Consider the following 20,337-nt stretch of genomic DNA (forward strand, 5'->3'; position numbering starts at 1 on the left):
AAAAATAAATAAATAATAAAAAAAAATAAATAAATAAAGCGAAGATCCTATCCAAAAATGTCGGCCGTTTTGAAAACGCGAGACATTATGAAGCCTCTGGGCTTGCACGCCAGAAGTCCCGGGTTCGATTCCTGGTCGAGTATCGCTTCTACTTACATCCAGTGTCTTTCAGTCTTTGTATGGTGTTGGCCAGAATTCGGACGCAGCCCAGAAACCCTCCTCCTTGTTTCTTATGGATCTTCTTGTGATTCCATACGCTGATTGTGATGCCATCGCCTTTCCCAATGTATCTGAGAAGAAGAAATAAAAGGAATTTTTAATGGGGCTCAACCACTTTTTTTTTCTTCGCTGATAAAGGAAGTTCGAAACACGCTGATCTCAATAGAAATGCTTAAAATTTCATTTGAGGCTTCCTAAGAGGAGAAATCTTCGTTTGAAATTTTCGAATTTTGAAACGCCAATGCACTTTTTGGGTATTTTTACATCGGAATAGGACTCTATCTCGAAAAAAATTGTCATTTGGTTGAGCCCCATTGTGTTAAGATTACTCTAATGCTTGGCACAAATATCGTTCCCTAATTGTTACACCAAGATAAATTTCATGATTTGACTTGGACTCGAACCACCAACCTCCAGATCCAAAGTCCAACGCGTTAACCACTGCACCACTGAGGTTGGTCGAGAAGAAGAAATTCAAAATATGTCATCAAAATTCAAAGTCAAGCGATACATCTAGTGATGGGTAAATACCCGGGTACTTATTTTTGGGGTAAATACCCTGGGTATTTACCCGGGAATACCCAATTTTTATAAATACCCGGGTATTTCCAAGAAGCGCCTCAGTCGAATTGTGCCCGGGAAATTAAAAAAAAAATCAAGTGACCACACTGATCTTAGCAAACGGATCTGGTAACCGGAATAAATCCTTGCGAGCTAAATTCCTTGCACACAACACTGGAACAGAAAAGACAAGAAAAGACACGATTTAGCTAGATCTCTTGGATGCAATGCTGGAAAAGACATAATTTAGCTAAATCTCTTGTACATCATAATACTGGAAAAAAGGCATAATTTAACTAAATTTTATGTACATAACACTGGAACAAGACAAAATAAATAGCCAGCCTAGTTAGCTTGGTGAGTAGGGGGTCTGCCTTGTAAGCGCTAGGTCGCGGGTTCAATTCCCGCCCGGGGCGGAACTTATCCTGAAGAGATAAAGTCGTTCCAGGAATAGCTGGCTTTCTCCTACCCTGTCTTCCTTCTCTCTTCGATTTCGAGACGATAAGACTTTAGCAGTTACAGTTCCCTCTATCAAAACTCTTTGGGAAAAAAAAGGCCACTATTGTAGGTATAGGTACAGGGTATACACATAAGTTACATATTGTTTTTGTCCATGTAGGTATGTAGAAGTGTTAGGGCCGAATTTAATCAATACCAGTGTCTCGCGATCTTTATAGTCACTCGCTGAGATTCTCGAAGGAAAATTATATTTTATCAGCTGACGGATTTATAAATTAAGCTAAAAGCCTAAAAGGCAGATAAGACTTATCAGTGACCTACCATAAACCATGGTCCATTGACTCCAGCCTATACCCTCAATCATCTACCAACACCGAAACCACCGTCGACAACAGCAACAACAATGTCCGATCAATTTAGGTTTTCTTGTACTCATAGCAGTCATAGCAAGCAAGTCAGCCTAGTTAGTAGCGCGTCTGACTTGTAAGCGCTAAGCCGCGGCCGGGTTCGATTCCCGCCCGGGGAGGATTTTATCCTTATCAGATAATGTTCGTCTTCCTTTTCTCTTCGATTTCGGAACGATAAGACCTTAGCAGTTACAGTTACCTCTATCAAACACCTTAAATAAATCTCTTGTACTCATAATATCGAATATATGAAGGAGCAGGCACGAAAATACGATAGCACTTTCTTAAAGAAATTTAGCTTACAGAAAAATCATATTTAAATAAACTAGTCATACACTTGACGGAATTCAGCTAGTAAAAATGAAAAATATCACAACTAGAGAGCAGCACTGTCCAGTACATGGGAGGGGTTTTTTGTTACCGCGATCCGCCACTGCAATAAAATCAAGAACGCTACCACCATTTTGTGGGATTTTTTTTTTATGAATCAGGGACTTTTGCAAAGGGAATTTATTTCATGGGATTTTTTTTGCCATGCAGCATGTCCCAGGTTCGATTCCCATAGTGAACAAAACATTTTTGCACTTATGTGTTTTGATTGCTCTACTCTCTAGTGAATTTAGAGGTTTCGTGTACATACTGTTGATCCAGCGCCTATATTTCCCTTAGGCCGCCGGGGGCCACAAAGTAAGTTTTGTAGGAGTCTGCCTAGTGCCTACCTGATATGTACCTACCTAATGTAGGAAAAACCCAACAGGTAGTAAAATAAGTACACTTAAGTAAGCTAATAAAGTAAAAGAAAAGCTCTATGTATTTAGTCAGTTACTTACATAATCATTAATCAACACAGCTCACTTAAACACATCTCTTTTGTTGTAGATTGAAGTTAAGTAAGTACCTACCTACCTACTTATTAGGATCCATTTTTTTTCCTCCCCCTTTTTTTTCAAGGACTAGAAAGATAATATTTTCATGGGTAAAATAAAAGAGCTAAAGGGAATAAGCAATGTGATGTCCCCAAAGATACAAGTGAAGGAATGAGAAAGAAATGTATTGATTTGGTTTCATTCAATGCAATGAGATCAAATTTTATCAGGATCCATTTTTCTTCCTCCCCCTTTTTTTTTCAAGGACTAGAAAGATAATATTTTCATGGGTAAAATAAAAGAGCTAAAGGGAACAAGCAATGTGATGTCCCCAAAGATACAAGTGAAGGAATGAGAAAGAAATGTATTGATTTGGTTTCATTCAATGCAATGAGATCAAATTACAACTACCTAAATTACTAGAAGAGACGAGAGAACTATTAATGCCTTAGGGGAATATGTGTGTCCCCTCTCACTAGCTCTCTGACGAGGGAATTCTATCTGTCAAACTCATGTGGGAGGGCAGAGTAGAGATACATTGGAAAACCATGTAAGAAATTGAGAGAAAAAAATACCTACACTTCCTGTTAGAAAAAAAGAGTAGGGAGAGGTAGGTTTTTACATATGTAGGTAGCTAAAAAATAAATAAATAAAAATAAAAAGGGGCCTCTTTACCATCATCATTTATTTATGTAGGTACTTGAATATTGTTTGGTAGCACTGTATTACAATGCTACTTGGTGGTATTGAACTTTACAGGTATACAGGTCTGTGTCATATTCATATCATATCATGCTCATCCCCCATAGAGTACCTACTGCCCACCATTATATAGATGAAAAAATGACATTCACCACAGATAAATATTTTCAGGGCTATTGAAAGATATGATACAGAAATTCTTGTAAAAGTAGAGGCCTCTGAGCTTTTGTTCATTACTTCCCTACTAATCAATTCAATAGTTATCTAGGTAGGTATTCTTGGATATTTTTTATTATTAATATTTCATGCTTTTAAAAGGCAACTAAGTACATAGGTACATACACAAATTCTTAGAAATAATGAGGATTGTCATATCTACCAAGACCTCATTAAAACAGCTATGGAGCTCGATAAATATGGATACACCAATAAGTTATTAAAAAAGCCACTTATGGCACTCGATAAATATGGATAAATTCTATTGTTTCATTAGATTCCTTTACCCTATGAATCATCCAATTTCAACTTTAATCTACATCTCTATATTAAATTTGTTCATCTCAGACAACTTACTCTACTGTGTGGTTATGTACCTACATACTGCCTACCTACCCCACAGGTTAAGTTACCATTTCAATGCCAAACTGTGCAAACAATAAATAATACCTAAAAGCCTAGAAGAGCGTGGAAAATGATGGTCCATTTTTTAATGCTTTACACACATCTGCAATGGATGACACAAGTTAGTGTGGTATAGGTATTATTTTGAATACAAAAATTGCTTAATAACTGAAGTTTAACCTAACAAAAGCCTTTCACAAACTAGGTAGGTATGTAATAATCATTTTGAAAAAAAAAAAAAAAAAAAAAAAAAATGCAATTCGTGTATTTATATTCACTCTTCGTTTATATGACGAAGAAAACGAAGCTTTACTTCAATTACCTCTTCAGATTTTAATGTCAACTGTTAATTTCCACCTGAATTGATAAATCGCCATCGAGAAATTCTGATAATGACGGAAAGATGGGAGCTTGAAAAGGAAGGGTAGATGGGTAGAGCCAGGTTTAGGCCACTCCATGATCTTGATCCTGCCCCAGTCGCTATCAACACCAGCGATCGAAATAGTTTTCCTTGTACAACCCAAAATCAAAGCCCCCTGCAATTACAAGGATTAGGCTATCATTCAGGCGTCCTTGATGTTCACTCTTCGTTTATATGACGAAGAAAACGAAGCTTTACTTCAATTACCTCTTCAGATTTTAACGTCAACTGTTAATTTCCACCTGAATTGATAAATCGCCATCGAGAAATTCTGATAATGACGGAAAGATGGGAGCTTGAAAAGGAAGGGTAGATGGGTAGAGTTTAGGCCACTCCATGATCTTGATCCTGCCCCAGTCGCTATCAACAACAGCGATCGAAATAGTTTTCCTTGTACAACCCAAAATCAACGATCTTGATCCTGCCCCAGTCGCTATCAACAACAGCGATCGAAATAGTTTTCCTTGTACAACCCAAAATCAAAGCCCCCTGCAATTACAAGGATTAGGCTATCTTTCAGGCTAAGCTTGTATCCTCATTGAGCAGTTTTCAAATCGGAAAGTTAGGGACTCCAGTATCAACCTTTTTTATGCTCCTCTGCAGCTCAGTTGTAATTTGATATGCAATTTATTATTACCATAACATTCTTGTTTCATCATGGGCCATTCTGTAAGCAGTTTTCAAATCGGAAAGTTAGGGACTCGAGTATCAACCTTTTTTATGCTCCTCTGCAGCTCAGTTGTAATTTGATATGCAATTATTACCATAACATTCTTGTTTCATCATGGGCCATTCTGTTTTTGATGGGTAAAATTTTAATATCAGAATTTCCTTAGGTACCTATAAACATTTTTTCTTTCCTTTTTTATTTAGTTTTTTGTTTCTTTACCTACCAAATAATAGATGAATTGTACATGGTGCACCAGAAAAACACTGACAATGGCTTAGGGTAGGTAGATCTAATCATTTCCAAGGTTCTGTCGGTCATTTTCCTAAATTTGGCTTTGTTTTCAAGAAAAATCTAAAAACCACTCTTCCAAAAATTACAGACCTTTTGTTAGTTTTTAGGTCATTAGTTTGCATTTCAAATGATGAACTGTTTTTTTTTTTTTTTTTTTTTTTTTTTTTTTTTTTTTTTTTTTTTTTTATATGTTTTAAATTCCCCAAGAGATTGGTAAGTTTTCCAAATTTTCATCCATCTTTATGGTATCAAACTTTTCCATCCACCATGGGTAATTTTTATTTACCTACTCACAAACCATCTTCTTGTAGCGGCCAGTTTTACGTCCTTGATGTTCACTCTTCGTTTATATGACGAAGAAAACGAAGCTTTACTTCAATTACCTCTTCAGATTTTAATGCCAACTGTTAATTTCCACCTGAATTGATAAATCGCCATCGAGAAATTCTGATAATGACGGAAAGATGGGAGCTTGAAAAGGAAGGGTAGATGGGTAGAGCCAGGTTTAGGCCACTCCATGATCTTGATCCTGCCCCAGTCGCTATCAACAACAGCGATCGAAATAGTTTTCCTTGTACAACCCAAAATCAAAGCCCCCTGCAATTACAAGGATTAGGCTATCATTCAGGCTAAGCTTGTATCCTCATTAAGCAGTTTTCAAATCGGAAAGTTAGGGACTCGAGTATCAACCTTTTTTATGCTCCTCTGCAGCTCAGTTGTAATTTGATATGCAATTTATTATTACCATAACATTCTTGTTTCATCATGGGCCATTCTATTTTTGATGGGTAAAATTTTAATATCAAAATGTCCTTAGTTCCTTTTTTATTTAGTTTTTTGTTTCTTTACCTACCAAATAATAGATGAATTGTACATGGTGCACCAGAAAAACACTGACAATGGCTTAGGGTAGGTAGATCTAATCATTTCCAAGGTTCTGTGGGTCATTTTCCTAAATTTGGCTTTGTTTTCAAGAAAAATCTATAAACCACTCGTCCAAAATTACAGGTAATTTTTAGAAATAAACAAACGTAATAATACACTGATGATGGCGTAACAGCCGAAATGGATCCATCTGTAATTTAATAAAAATGTACGTAAAACATAAAGCCAAGTGTTTTTACTCACCCAAAATCATTTTTAGCGTTTGAATTGTTTTACCAAATGTGTGTACCAACAAATAAGAAATAAGTTAATACAAACTTATTCCTTTGATGAAGAAATAAATTGTCATATTAATTGGAGGACACACTTAAGGTTCTAAACATTAGCTAAGTACTTTAAGTTAAACCAAACCTATGTACATAGTTGGTTGATTCTAAACTTTGGTTTAAGATCGTTAAGTCAGATTGCTTTAACAATTTGTTTAGATCTACGTAAACGCTATCTTTGAGTTTAGTAACCACCGGCATTGATGAAGCTACATATTGATTGATACCAACCTCAGTGGTGTAGTGGTTAGCGCGGTGGACTTCGGATCTGGAGGTTGGTGGTTCGAGTCCAAGTCAAGTCATGAAATTTATAGCGCGGTGGACTTCGGATCAGGAGGTTGGTGGTTCGAGTCCAAGTCAAGTCACGAAATTTAGCGTAGTGCATTGAGCAGGGAACGAAATTTGTGACAAGCATTTATGCTTAACACAATTACCTTCTCTCTCTTTTTTTTTTTTTAGATTTTCTTTCACTCAAGATGGAAGAGTCGAAAGGAGGAGGTGGGAGTTCTCGCACCCGTGAGGACATGGAGTTAGGCGATATTGAAGTACTGTTTTTGCTGGCAAGTTTAATTCTATCTACCTCTATGTCTGATGTCAATAAGAGGGATATTCTTCTTCTTTGCCTTTTCCCATGTTCAGATGGGGTTGGCGTTTGTCGTCGGCCTCTCAATCAGACTTAGAGTGATCGCTTTGAGGACAACTGGTTTTGGCTAAACAAAATTTTCCGCGTGGATGCCCTTTGCACTCAACCTTCGCTATTGATATAGCGTGAGGAAATTTGGACTAGTCTACTCCCTGTTTATAGTCCCCTAGACGCTGATTTACTAGGTATATGTTTATAATCCCTCAGCCAGACAAAGGGATATTGAAGTACTATTTTTTTTCTTTCTTTTTTTTTTTATTTTTCAGTAAAAGCAGCAACGTACTGAGCGAATTTGAACCGGTTGATGAGTTGAGCATCATCGGTTACGTTGAAGAAACCGATGTTAGTGTTGTATTCGAAGCTAATGGTAAGTGACTCGATCCCGTAATAATAATAGTGCTTATTTATACTGCTCCCATAGGACTGAAAAGTCCCTTTACTCCAGCAGTAGGCTACTACTATTATTGTGGTCGAGCAGGGAACGAAATTTGTGACAAGCATTTATGCTTAACACAATTACCTTCTCTCTCTCTCTCTCTCTCTCTCTCTTTTTTTTAGATTTTCTTTCACTCAAGATGGAAGAGTCGAAAGGAGGAGGTGGGAGTTCTCGCACCCGTGAGGACATGGAGTTAGGCGCTCTGTATAAAAAACCAACTGCGTCAGAAAGTAAACATTTGATAGTTTCTTCTACTTGTACCTTGTACCCCTCTAAGTCAAATTCCGACCCATCCTTTTTTTTTTCTTTTTTCCGTTAGATCAGCACCAAACTTTTTTTTTCCATTGGCATACATATTTGATGCTGGGATGCCTATTTCAATCTAACCCAAAGACCCAAACCCAGCAACACAACCTAAACCCAACTCAAGTAACCCTTTTTTTTTAAATTATTATTATTATTATTATTTTCAACAAACCATTTATATTTGAACATAAGCTTCGTTTCAAAAATTCAAATTGTGGGCACATTTTTTCCTCTTAAAGTCGTAGAAGAAAAAGAAAAATTCCATTGGTCCTCATTTTTTCTCCTCTATGACTTTGAAACATGACCCAAGTAAGCGCAACTGATCTATTGGTTTAAATTTTTGAAATTAACAAATCAGATTTGCTTAATCCAAAAGGTAAACTTAAACCGAGTTCAAAGTCACATTTTGGCTCCGGCCATTATATCAAACTTTATCTACTTAATGTCTCATTTCTTCTCCCCCCCCCCACAGAGGCATGTACGTCACCTCAGAGAAGTCCCTCGAGGGCGGCTCAAGTGGTCGCCGCTCCTCCACAGAACACTCACAGATCGGTAAGTCGCGCCCCTTTTAAAATAAATTTATTAAATCAGAATCAGCTGGCCAAGATGAGGGATATTTTGTAATCCTTGATCGATATGTGGGACTTTTTATTTTCAAACCTCTCCCTCGTTCTTGATATTTTCAGAGTAAACAAAAAACAGCTGATTATTACATGAAGAATCAATCAGTGCTGCCACACTAATTACCATCACTACCCGAGTCCTGTTTCGACTTTGGCGAGCCGCCCTCGGCCGCCAATGAAGCCGCCACGCCCCAGGGTCCGAAGGCCGGCGTGGGAGTGGATGACAGGGTCGCATTGTACCCGGAACAGTACCCGGGGAAAGTGTGCTCGCTGTGTAACCTGGGACAGCGGAGTCAGCTGGGCCAGGGTCCATTGCTCAGGTGAGTTAACTGAGAGATCTAGTCCACTACTCGGAGATAGAAGAACAGACTACTTACTGATTTTTTTTATTATTATTTTTAGTCCGTCCTTTATTATTACAATAGTAATAAAAAGGGACGGACTATTGTATTCGCTTCGGTGTCTGTCACTCTGTCCGTCTGTCTGTCCCCATTGAAAGACTTATCCAAACCTGGTCGACCTATATATCAAATTAAAGGTCTTTTTACCAGGAACACGAAAATGGTGGTGCAAATTTTGTCCAGAAAACCTTAAAGCCATAAATCAAAAAAAAAAACTGGTTTTTGAGGGATTTTTGTCACATTTTCTCACACAAATGAGCTCTGATCTTGAAATTTGTCGCGACGACCTATGAACTCAAAGCGAGAAAGTTTTATTTGTCTGAAATCATTTAATAAATCATTTTCATCTTCTCCGGAACTCCATAAGAAATTGATACAAATATTCATGTTCGTTTTGTCTCGAAGAAAAGCTTACCTGAAATTATAAGCGTCAAATGAAAATGGTGGAGTCTCCATTTGGGAAGCCAAAATGTCTGTTTTTCTTGTATAGGGCCGCCGGGGGCCACAAAGTGAGTTCAAAAACTCGTTTTAAGTTTAACTTTCGGATTAGAGTACTGTAAAAAGATCGAGTGCTATTCACTATCCATAGCTGGAGAATAAGGTGCTATCTGGGCTAATTGGTCCTTGATCATATTTTCGAAATATTACTTCAAAGATTGCTTCCGCACCTTGAATGCACAAGTTCTCGATGGATCACTGATGTTAAGCAACGTTGCGCTTGGTTGGTATCCGGATGTATAACTTTTTGCCCAGGCCGTCTTTAGCACTCGATTGACTTTTGATATCTACTGACCTCTATCATCTACTGCGAGCTAAAAAAAAAAAAAATTCAATAGGTTGTTGGCCAAATTTCAGCTGGCCACGGACACAATACAAACATGACATTCAAAGTCGCACCCCTTTTAAAACAAATTTATTAAATCAGCTGGCCAAGATGAGGGATATTTTGTCATCCTTGATCGATATGTGGGACTTTTTATTTTCAAACCTCCCTCGTTCTTGATATTTTCAGAGTAAACAAAAAACAGCTGATTATTACATGAAGAATCAATCAGTGCTGCCACACTAATTACCATCTAGTTAGCTCGGAGGGTAGCACGCCTGCCTTGTAAGCGCTAGGTCACGGGTTCGATTCCCGCCCAGGCCAAACTTTATCCTAAACAGATAAGGTTCGTTCTCGAAACGGCTGACTTTTTCCTATCCTGTCTTTCTTCTCTTTCGGAACTTTTCAGTCTCATTTTTTCTATTGTTATATTTTTCATTGTTGTTATATGTTATATTTTTCAACGCTGAATGAAATAACTTCTCACACAATAAGATATTGTTAATGTTAATATGAAAAGCCCATTCATTCAACGAAGATTACAATATATAAGATAGTACATAAAGTATATAAACTATAAAAATAATAGCAAAGTAGATACATATAAACGTATAAAGTGTAACCAAACTAATTTAATATTTTCAATATTTGTAAGAAGGTAATTTTTCAGTTCTGAGTAGCTGTTTAGATGGTTAAACATATTCATGCTATTTAGAAAAGTAGTCTCACAATATTGACTTGGGAAAAACACCTTTGTATATCTATTATTATGTTCAATAAATAAATGATTGAATTGAATTGAAATTGAATTCTGGCAGTGTAACCAAACAGGGTATATTCTATTCTATTTATTGTTCTCCCTTCTTCCCTCGTCGTTATTCCAGGGAGTCGTGCGGGCTGGCAATGTACAGGGTGTCGCGTGTGTCAAATCTGTCGCGTCACCTCCGAAGATACTAGCAAGGTGATGGTATGCGAAACCTGCCTGAAAGCATACCACTCGACCTGTCTCCGACCTGTTGTTACCACCATACCCAAGTTTGGCTGGAAGTGTAAGGTAAGTGTGTGCAACAACACCTGCCTCGGTGGTGTAGTGGTCAAGACGCTCGCCTGGTAATCAGGAGGGCGTGGGTTCCATCCCGGCCGAGGTATGGAATTTTATCCTCATTTATTTGAGAATTTGACCACATAATAATGGAGCTCTAAGGGTTAGGTGGTAGAGAACGCCTAAGGCGTTAACCTCGCCTAGTGGTTGCCTTCCACTCAAGAGTCTATTATTATTATTATCAACTGCAATGATCCATAAGACTCATTACATTAGACATTACCTACTGATAGGGTCTCCAGATCAAATTTTTAAAAAGTAGGACATTTGGTTCCAAAAACCCGGACATTCCATCGAAAACCCGGACATTTCCCGAATTTCAAAATGTATAGTGCCCAGGGTGCAGAGAACACTGCATTTGCCTTACTTGAGTTACACACGATCGTTCTTCACATTCCGATGAAAGCAAACATTTTTACTGGTTTTGTTGATGTTTCATGAATACGAATGTCCATAATGTAAAGACAATCATTAGTATGTAAAATACACATACACATGAACTAAAAAGGGTTTTTTTGTTCTCTCTAAAGAGATTTTTGTCATTATTATTATACCACCACCACCTGTACCTACTAATGACTTGGCCTTAATTTTCTGATCTCACCACTTTTAAGGGCCTACATTTTTGGATAGGAACTTGGCCTTTTTTTCTATACCACCACCAACTGTACCTACTAATGACTTGGCCTTAATTTTCTGATCTCACCACTTTTAAGGGCCTACATTTTTGGATAGGAACTTGGCCTTTTTTTTTTTCACATTTGTGTTTTTGTGGGGGTACATACAACATTATTATCTACACTCTACAGTATTCTTGATTGTACAGTCACTAAAATTTTCATTGTTCTCCATGTTACAGTGTTGCCGCCTGTGCAGTGACTGCGGGTCGCGCACCCCAGGGGTGGGGGTACATACAACATTATTATCTACACTCTACAGTGTTGTTGATTGTACAGTCACTAAAATTTTCATTGTTCTCCATGTTACAGTGTTGCCGCCTGTGCAGTGACTGCGGGTCGCGCACCCCAGGGGCGGGCCTGTCCTCCTGGTGGCACGCTCACTACACGGTGTGTGACTTGAAATATATTTCCCTGTGTTATACAGTGTTGCCTATTGTATATAATACATTACTTCTCTGTGTTACAGTGTTGCCGCCTGTGCAGTGACTGCGGGTCGCGCACGCCAGGGGCGGGCCTGTCCTCCCGATGGCACGCTCACTACACGGTGTGTGACTCGTGCTATCAGCAGAGGAACAAGGGTCTGTCCTGCCCCCTCTGTCATCGGGCTTACCGCGCCGCCGCGCACCGGGAAATGGTCCAGTGTTCCTCGTGTAAACGGTGCGTATTTGCGAAAATTTTCTGTGCATTTAATTTTAAATATAGACTATATTACCTTGTTTGAATAACACTAAAAAGTCGTTTTACCCCACCACTCCCATCAGTCTAAACAAGGCCTCATGTATGTAAAGTTTTTAATAACATAACACCTGAATGTTTACAGCAGAAGACCTTGCTTGATAAAAATTTTAAATATGGACTACATTACCTTGTTTGAATTACACTAAAAAGTCGTTTTACCCCACCACTCCCATCAGTCTGAACAAGGCCTCATGTATGTAAAGTTTTTAATAACATAACACCTGAATGTTTACAGCAGAAGACCTTGCTTGATAAAAAAAAGAGTGTTTCACCGCCGTTTTTATTTCTTAGCAATGAAACAACTGCTACATTAGACTCTTATGGTCTGTGTCATAGCATGCCCATCCCGTAGTATGTCCCTCATCAGATGGGCGAGAAGAGACACAATACTTCCCAGTTAGCCCATTAGCGCCTAGCGTTGCCAGCGTTGCCATATGGCAACACTCGTACTTGTCTTGGTTTTTGCTGATCTTAGATGGTAAGTAGAACATATTAACAGTAAATAAAAATCAAAGGGAAAAAACAATTCAGGTGCTAATGGGTTAAGTGCTGGGTCAACAACTCAACACGAGAACAACAGAAGGTAACCCTTTGAAGTGCTTTTTTTTCGACTGTAGGAACCACTCCGCTAACTTTAATTGATATTTATTTAATCCTTTGTTTCTCCCTCAGGTTCGTTCACGGTACGTGTGATCCGGATGCCGAGCTCAGTGTGTACGAGGCTCGCAAGAAAGCCACGCCGAGCTACGAGTATGTATGCGGCGCTTGTAAAACCAACGATCATTCTGCCCCTGCCTCACTCAAGAGAAAACACAGTAAGTATTTTCCCTTATCCGACCTTGAGGTAGTGGTTATACACAGGGCTAGTAGGCTAGGCTCAGCTCGAAAAATAGAAAACAAGCTGGGCCCGTCCCTCCGGGAATTTTTTAGCCCGTAGTTTATTCGATCGTGATTATTTCCCTTATCCGACCTTGAGGTAGTGGTTATACACAGGGCTAGTAGGCTAGGCTAGGCTAGGCTCAGCTCGAAAAATAGAAAACAAGCTGGGCCCGTCCCTCCGGGAATTTTTTAGCCCGTAGTTTATTCGATCGTGTTTTCGGAGTTTTGACTTCAGCTTTGGATTTTTCCCAACTTTTTACATAGGAATCGACCATTTATTTATAATTTTTACCCATTTGCAACTCCTCCATTCTGCAGGGAATCGAAACCGGGACCTCCCGTGTGGTGTGCAAGCCTAGTGCAATATCCACTCGACCACGAAGGTTGTTTGATCATTCAATTATCTATTATGTATTTTCTTAATTTGCTTCCCCATATCGCAGAAATCTCAGGCAGACGCGTGTGCGAAGCAATCGAATGAAGAGAGAGATGAGAACAAGATTGTGTTGTGCAGTTCCTCCGATGATTATGTGCTCTCTATCCCCTTAGGAAAACTTATAGTGGATTTCACCAACGACTTAATGAGAGATTTAACTAATGGGAGAATTTTTAATAATCCAAAAAGGATATTTTAATAATCTAAAGGAGTTTTTAAAAACTCCTGTTTGGATCATTAAAAACTCCTTTTTTTATCATTGAAAATTCTCCCATTAGTTGAATCTCTCATTAAGTTATTGGTGAAATCCACCATTAAACTTCGTTTCCTTCGTTCAATGACTATTTGCTTCCTCATGTTTGCAGAAACCTCAGGCAGACGCGTGTGCGAAACAGTCGGATGAGGAGAGAGATGAGAACAAGATTGTGTTGTGCAGTTCCTCCGATGATTATGTGCTCTCTCAGGACTTGTGTTGTATGTGTGGCGCGGTGGGCACGGACCAGGAGGGATGCCTCATCGCTTGCTCCCAGTGCGGCCAAAGTTACCATCCTTACTGTGTTAATATGAAAGTGAGAAAAAAATCTACTTTTGACGATATCACAGTGGGCACTACTGGCAGTAGATTCTCAGTTATTTTCACGAGGCTGAGTGCACAGCCTCTTATTCCAAGCACAGAGCCGGAAACTTTTTTTTTACTAAAATTAAAAGTGTTATATCTATTTTGAAAGATATTTTGTACAACATTTCCTAGAATGATTTTAATTAGGTACTTGTTGTTTTTATAACCTTTGTTATATTAGTTTTCTTTTCTTTTTTTTTTTCTTAATTTCTCTTTCCCTACAGTGTGTAACATTATTATAGGTTGTATTTCCAACTGTCATCTGTCATGTATGTAGTGATGGGTCGTGGGTAAATACCCACTGGGTGGGTAAATAAAAATTGGGTATTTACCCGGGTATTTATCCACCCCCAGGGTGGGTAAATACCCGGGTATTTTAAAAAAGAAGAAAAATAAACAAAAAACATTGTCACTTGATTTTTTTTTTAATTTCCCGGGCACAATTCGACTGAGGCGCTTCTTGAAAATACCCGGGTATTTATAAAAATTGGGTATTTAACCAGGGAGGGACTTTTCAGTCCTATCCCAGCAGGATAAACAAGGTATATTCTATTCTATTCTATTCTACCAATGTATCAAATATATGTATCCTAATGTATCAAACCTAATGCATCAAATATATGAGACCTTGGTTAGACTGCGGGGGAAAAGGGACTTTTCAGTCCTATCCCAGCAGGATAAACAAGGTATATTCTATTCTATTCTATTCTACCAATGTATCAAATATATGTATCCTAATGTATCAAACCTAATGCATCAAATATATGAGACCTTGGTTAGACTGCGGGGGAAAAGGGACTTTTCAGTCCTATCCCAGCAGGATAAACAAGGTATATTCTATTCTATTCTATTCTATTCTACCAAGTGCCTCCTTTGCTCCCACGGTCGGGCCTTATTCCTTAAGGTCAAACCAATGCAAAAAAAAGTTCCTCCTTTGCAATCCACATTTTTCACGGATCTTTGTACACTTTATTTGTGATAAAGGAGAGCCTGGTTCGCAAATTTTGTGGATATCACAGCACCACCAAGTGCCTCCTTTGCTCCTACGGTCGGGCCTTATTCCTTAAGGTCAAACCAATGCAAAAAAAAGTTCCTCCTTTGCAATCCACATTTTTCACGGATCTTTGTACACTGGTACGACTGGTCGCTACTCGATTAAAGGAGCTACTCAGTGGTCTTCACGAGGCTGAGTTCTCGCCGAAATCCAAGCTCAGAGCCGAAAAAGTTTCAACAGATCAGTTGCGCTTACTTTGGTGATGTTTAAAAGTCATAGAGCAGGAAAAATGACCAACGGAATTTTTCTTTTTCTTCTACGACTTCTAGATCCCGAGATAAATCGATTTAAAAAATAACACTAAATGTACTATTTTTGCAATCAAATTAAATATTTTCTCTTCTCTTCCCAGATCTACCTCGTCACCAGCCTGATTACTACATGGATAGTGTCTGTCTGAGTGAAGCCGGTATGTCCCAGATCCCTAAGGAAAATACACTAAATGTACTATTTTTGCAATCAAATTGAATATTTTCTCTTCTCTTCCCAGATCTACCTCGTCACCAGCCTGACTACTACATGGATGGTGTCTGTCTGAGTGAAGCTGGTATGTCCCAGATCCGTAAGGAAAATACACTAAATGTACTATTTTTGCAATCAAATTGAATATTTTCTCTTCTCAGATCTCCCTCGTCACCAGCCTGACTACTACATGGATGGTGTCTGTCTGAGTGAAGCCGGTATGTCCCAGATCCCTAAGGAAAATACACTAAATGTACTATTTTTGCAATCAAATTGAATATTTTCTCTTCCCAGATCTACCTCGTCACCAGCCTGACTACTACATGGATGGTGTCTGTCTGAGTGAGGCTGGTATGTCCCAGATCTCTAAGGAAAATACACTAAATGTACTATTTTTGCAATCAAATTGAATATTTTCTCTTCCCAGATCTACCTCGTCACCAGCCTGACTACTACATGGATGGTGTCTGTCTGAGTGAGGCCGGTATGTCCCAGATCCGCGGACTCTCATTGGACCAGGCCCAGTTCAATCCCCTGCACCGGAAGAAAAAACTCACGGGTAAGCGAGGTAAGCTTTCATTATTTGTGCACCCGCTTCTTTCTTTGTTTTCTCTTTTCTTTTCTTTCTTCAGTTTTTTTTTAATTTTTCTGTCACCATTTTTATTCTCTTTATTTTCTTTCTTAAAACATCTTAAAACATAAAACACCTGCCTCGGTGGTGTAGTGGTCAAGGCGCTCGACTGGTAAACAGGAGGGCGTGGGTTCAATCCCAGCCGAGGTATGGAATACCTCTTTCCCAAATTATTGATGAAGTTTATGACTTGACTTGAACTTGATTTGTTTTTGATTTATATTCTTTGCTTTGTTTGTTTGTTTGTTTTTTTTTTTACTATATATATGTACATACCTACTGATGTATGTTAGCAACCTAATGTGTTGAAACATGAAATAAACTTTGATACATATTTTCGAACCACCAACCTCCAGATCCGAAGTCCAACCACTGCACCACTGAGGTTGGTCACTGCACCACTGATTCCTACATAAATATGGTTTTATTTCTTTTCTTGTACAATACTTGGGTCTAACCTCGTTTTTCAAAAGTTCATTAGGAGACTCGACAGGATACCTGAGGTTGGGCTATTATCCTCTATTGATAAATAACACTACAGATTCTCTGACGATATTGCAGGGCCTTCATTATTATTATTTTAAGGCTTTAGTGGCAGAAGTCTCTATTATTATTTTAAGGCTTTAGTGGCAGAAGTCTCACCTAGTGAGCTCTTCCACCCAACATTAACCTTTTCCTTGTGTGTTTCCAGGGCCCCCTCCCCCAGTGCAGACCGCCAGCGGATCTGTGTGGAGAGATAAAATATAAATTTGTAATTTTCGTAATCCTAAAGTGACAGTAAAGGTAAGAGTAAGGCTAAAATTACCCATAAAATTGAAACTAAATTGTTCATTTTCACTTGCGACAAATTATATGGTCCAGGGGCGGATCCGTACAGTAGATATGATAGCCTACATGCAATGTATTATCAGGGGCGGATAGGACAGGGGGAGATTACCTGTAGCCCCACACGTGAGGCACTGAGCACGAGCACACCACTTGCATTATATGGTCCAGGGGCGGATCCGTACAGTAGATATGATAGCCTACATACAATGTATTATCAGGGGCGGATAGGACAGGGGGAGATTACCTGTAGCCCCACACGTGAGGCACTGAGCACACCACTTGCATTATATGGTCCAGGGGCGTAGTACCCATCACTACATGTATGCACTTAAAATAAATAAATGAATTTGAATTATTATTATTATTTAACCTGGGACCTCTGGTATACAAACCTAGTCTACATTGTACTTATTTTGTTCTCCCCCCGTCAGATCTCGAAGGTGATTCTGTCCAAGGGCTGGCGATGTCTGGACTGTACTGTGTGCGAGGGATGCGCCCAGCGACATGACGAGGGCCGGCTCATTCTATGCGACGAATGCGACATCTCCTATCATATCTACTGCACGGATCCGCCCCTGGACCATATCCCGCGCGGCACGTGGAAATGCAAGTGGTGTGCTCAGTGCCTCACGTGTGGGGCTACAGGTAATCTCCCTCTGTCCTATCCGCCCCTGATAATACATTGTATGTAGGCTATCATATCTACTGTACGGATCCGCCCCTGGACCATATAATGCAAGTGGTGTGCTCAGTGCCTCACGTGTGGGGCTACAGGTAATCTCCCCCTGTCCTATCCGCCCCTGACAATACATTGTATGTAGGCTATCATATCTACTGTACGGATCCGCCCCTGGACCATATAATGCAAGTGGTGTGCTCAGTGCCTCACGTGTTGACAGACACCGAAGCGAATACAATAGTCCGTCCCCCCTTATATCTTATTACTATTGTAATAATAAAGGAAGGACGGACTAAAAATGGAAACTCTTACACGTACTTAAATTACAAGTGGCGGAAGACACTTACCTTGCATTATTTTTCGTCAACGAGCTCAGCGCCGCGGTAATCGAGGACATTTTGCCGTAACCTTTTGCTCCCAGCTTCTTCTTGGCGATCTTGGAGGCCAGGTAGGGTTTACCCTTGCCCAAACCGACGGCCAGGGATAGCTTGGAGAGACTCGTGGCGGAATCACCCTCCCCGATTGAACCCTGGGGGAGAGAAAGGTACAACTTATAATAATCTAATGCAAATCGTGAATTATTTGGGGAGTACAAAGCTTTTTATATAAAAAAAAAAAAAAAAAATCCACCGCCGATTTTAGCTAAAGGGATGAGCTATTCAATATTTCGTAGTACTTAAACAACTGCAATTGGTACATTAGACTCGTGTGGTCTGTGCCGTAGCCTGCCCATCCCGTAGGATGTCCCTATTATCAGATGATCGAGAAGAGAAGAGATAGGTATGTACAATAATTTGGGTCATGGGTCATGGGTCAATAATTCAATATGAGAGCACCAGAGAGTAATCTTCTATTTAAATATTCACACCGAAATACTTTTATTTTATTTTTTTTATTTTTTCGAAAGTGAGACTCAATTCTTACCTTATCATAAACATCAAGTTCCATATCCTCAGATAATAGGGAATTATCTTGAGTTCCATCCATACTGAGATCTTCACAACCTGAAACAACGAATAGTTCAATTGAGTTTCAATACCAAGCAGAGTTACTGTGAACTCTACAACTCATTAATAAACTACGGGCTAAAAAATTCCCGGAGGGACGGGCCCAGCTTGTTTTCTATTTTTCGAGCTGAGCCTAGCCTAGCCTACTAGCCCTGTGTATAACCACTACCTCAAGGTCGGATAAGGGAAGATACTTACTGTGTTTTCTCTTGAGTGAGGCAGGAAATTGAGTTTCAATACCAAGCAGAGTTACTGTGAACTCTACAACTACAACTCACTCGGAAAAGACCTCCCTGGTGAAATATCTTGAAGGTTCACAGTGAAAGAATAATTTAGTGGTTAGGTGGAAGAGAGAACCCTGCCATTTCAAAGGAAGCCATTAAAAAATAGAATAACAAAACGATTTTTTTCGTACACATGTTCTCTTTTTAGCCCGCCCTTCCTTTATTATTACGATAGTAATAAAAAGGTATAGTGGACGGGCTATTGTATTCGCTTCGGTGTCTGTCAGTCTGTCCCCATAGAAGGACTTATCCAAACCTAGTCGACCTATATATCAAATTAAAGGTCTTTTTACCAGGAACACGAGCTCGGCGTGGCTTTCTTGCGAGCCTCGTACACACTGAGCTCGGCATCCGGATCACACGTACCGTGAACGAACCTGAGGGAGAATCAAAGGGTTAAATAAATATCAATTAAAGTTAGCGGAGTGGTTCCCACAGTCGACAAAAAAAGCACTTCTATTTTTAACCCATTAGCGCCTGAATTATTTTTTTCCCTTTGATTTTTATTTACTGTTACTATGTTCTACTTATTTACTGTTACTAGTAACGAGTGTTGCCATATGGCAACGCTAGGCGCTAATTGGCTAACTGGGAAGTATTGTGTCTCTCCTCGCCCATCTCATGAGGGACACATACTGCGAGATAGGCATGCTACGAAACACCATCGAGTCTAATGTAGCAGTTGTTTTATTGCTAAGAAATAAAAACGGCGCTGAAACACTCTTTTTTTTATCAAGCAAGGTCTTCTGCTGTAAACATTCAGGTGTTATGTTATTAAAAACTTTAACTGGTTTTTGGGGGATTTTTTTCACATTTTCTCACACAAATGAGCTCTGATCTTGAAATTTGTCGCGACGACATATAAACTCAAAGCAAAAAAGTTTTAGATAACACTTCAGTCGTTATTTTAAGACCGGTTTTAGCGTCACCTGTGTTAAGCTACGCCGAGCAAGAGTATGAACTCAAAGCGAGAAAGTTTCAGATAACACTTCAGTCGATAATTTAAGACCGGTTTTAGCGTCTCCTGTGTTAAGCTACGCCGAGAAAGGCCAATAAATGAGGCGGAAGTCTTACTGTCTCCAAATCAAAGAGAGAAGGAAATTTAAAAAAGGAGAAGATGATATTTGAGAGAGGGAACTTTTACAACGGAGGTTTTATCTTCTCAAAGGCGACGAGAGAAGGAAGACAGAATAGGAGAAAGCCAGCCGTTCCGAGACCGAATCTTTAATGTTTTCTCTTCTCTTCCCAGATCTACCTCGTCACCAGCCTGACTACTAC

General features: G+C 39.3%; 3 protein-coding genes across 3 annotated transcripts in view; 1 reads left to right on the top strand and 2 right to left on the bottom strand.

Annotated features, from left to right (window-relative positions):
* LOC103511346 (E3 ubiquitin-protein ligase SMURF1-like) overlaps positions 1–1,570 on the bottom strand; it is a 29,640-nt gene extending 28,070 nt beyond the window's left edge. Inside the window, exons 1-2 of the mRNA XM_026825131.1 lie at positions 1,561–1,570; positions 884–954 (exon numbers count right to left, since the gene is read on the bottom strand). Coding sequence (XP_026680932.1) covers positions 884–954; positions 1,561–1,570 — 81 coding nt within the window. The remainder of the gene's footprint in view (positions 1–883; positions 955–1,560) is intronic.
* Positions 1,571–6,904: 5,334 nt separating this feature from the next.
* Positions 6,905–17,883, top strand: LOC103511347 (histone-lysine N-methyltransferase 2C-like). Its single transcript, XM_026825132.1, has 10 exons — positions 6,905–6,978; positions 7,338–7,438; positions 8,286–8,365; positions 8,575–8,743; positions 10,545–10,714; positions 11,909–12,099; positions 12,853–12,995; positions 13,378–13,412; positions 13,861–14,064; positions 17,521–17,883. The coding sequence occupies exons 1-10, from the start codon at positions 6,905–6,907 to the stop codon at positions 17,779–17,781; spliced, it is 1,428 nt and encodes a 475-aa protein (XP_026680933.1). The 3' UTR covers positions 17,782–17,883.
* Positions 17,884–18,111: 228 nt separating this feature from the next.
* On the bottom strand, positions 18,112–19,709 carry LOC103511348. Its single transcript, XM_026825133.1, has 5 exons — positions 19,696–19,709; positions 19,366–19,436; positions 18,974–19,048; positions 18,693–18,772; positions 18,112–18,297 (listed from the first exon to the last, which is right to left on the bottom strand). The coding sequence occupies exons 1-5, from the start codon at positions 19,707–19,709 to the stop codon at positions 18,112–18,114; spliced, it is 426 nt and encodes a 141-aa protein (XP_026680934.1).
* Positions 19,710–20,337: the final 628 nt, after the last annotated feature.

This window comes from Diaphorina citri, unplaced genomic scaffold (genome assembly GCF_000475195.1).
Source record: "Diaphorina citri unplaced genomic scaffold, Diaci psyllid genome assembly version 1.1 scaffold704, whole genome shotgun sequence".
Classification (NCBI taxonomy): Eukaryota; Metazoa; Arthropoda; class Insecta; order Hemiptera; family Psyllidae; genus Diaphorina; species Diaphorina citri.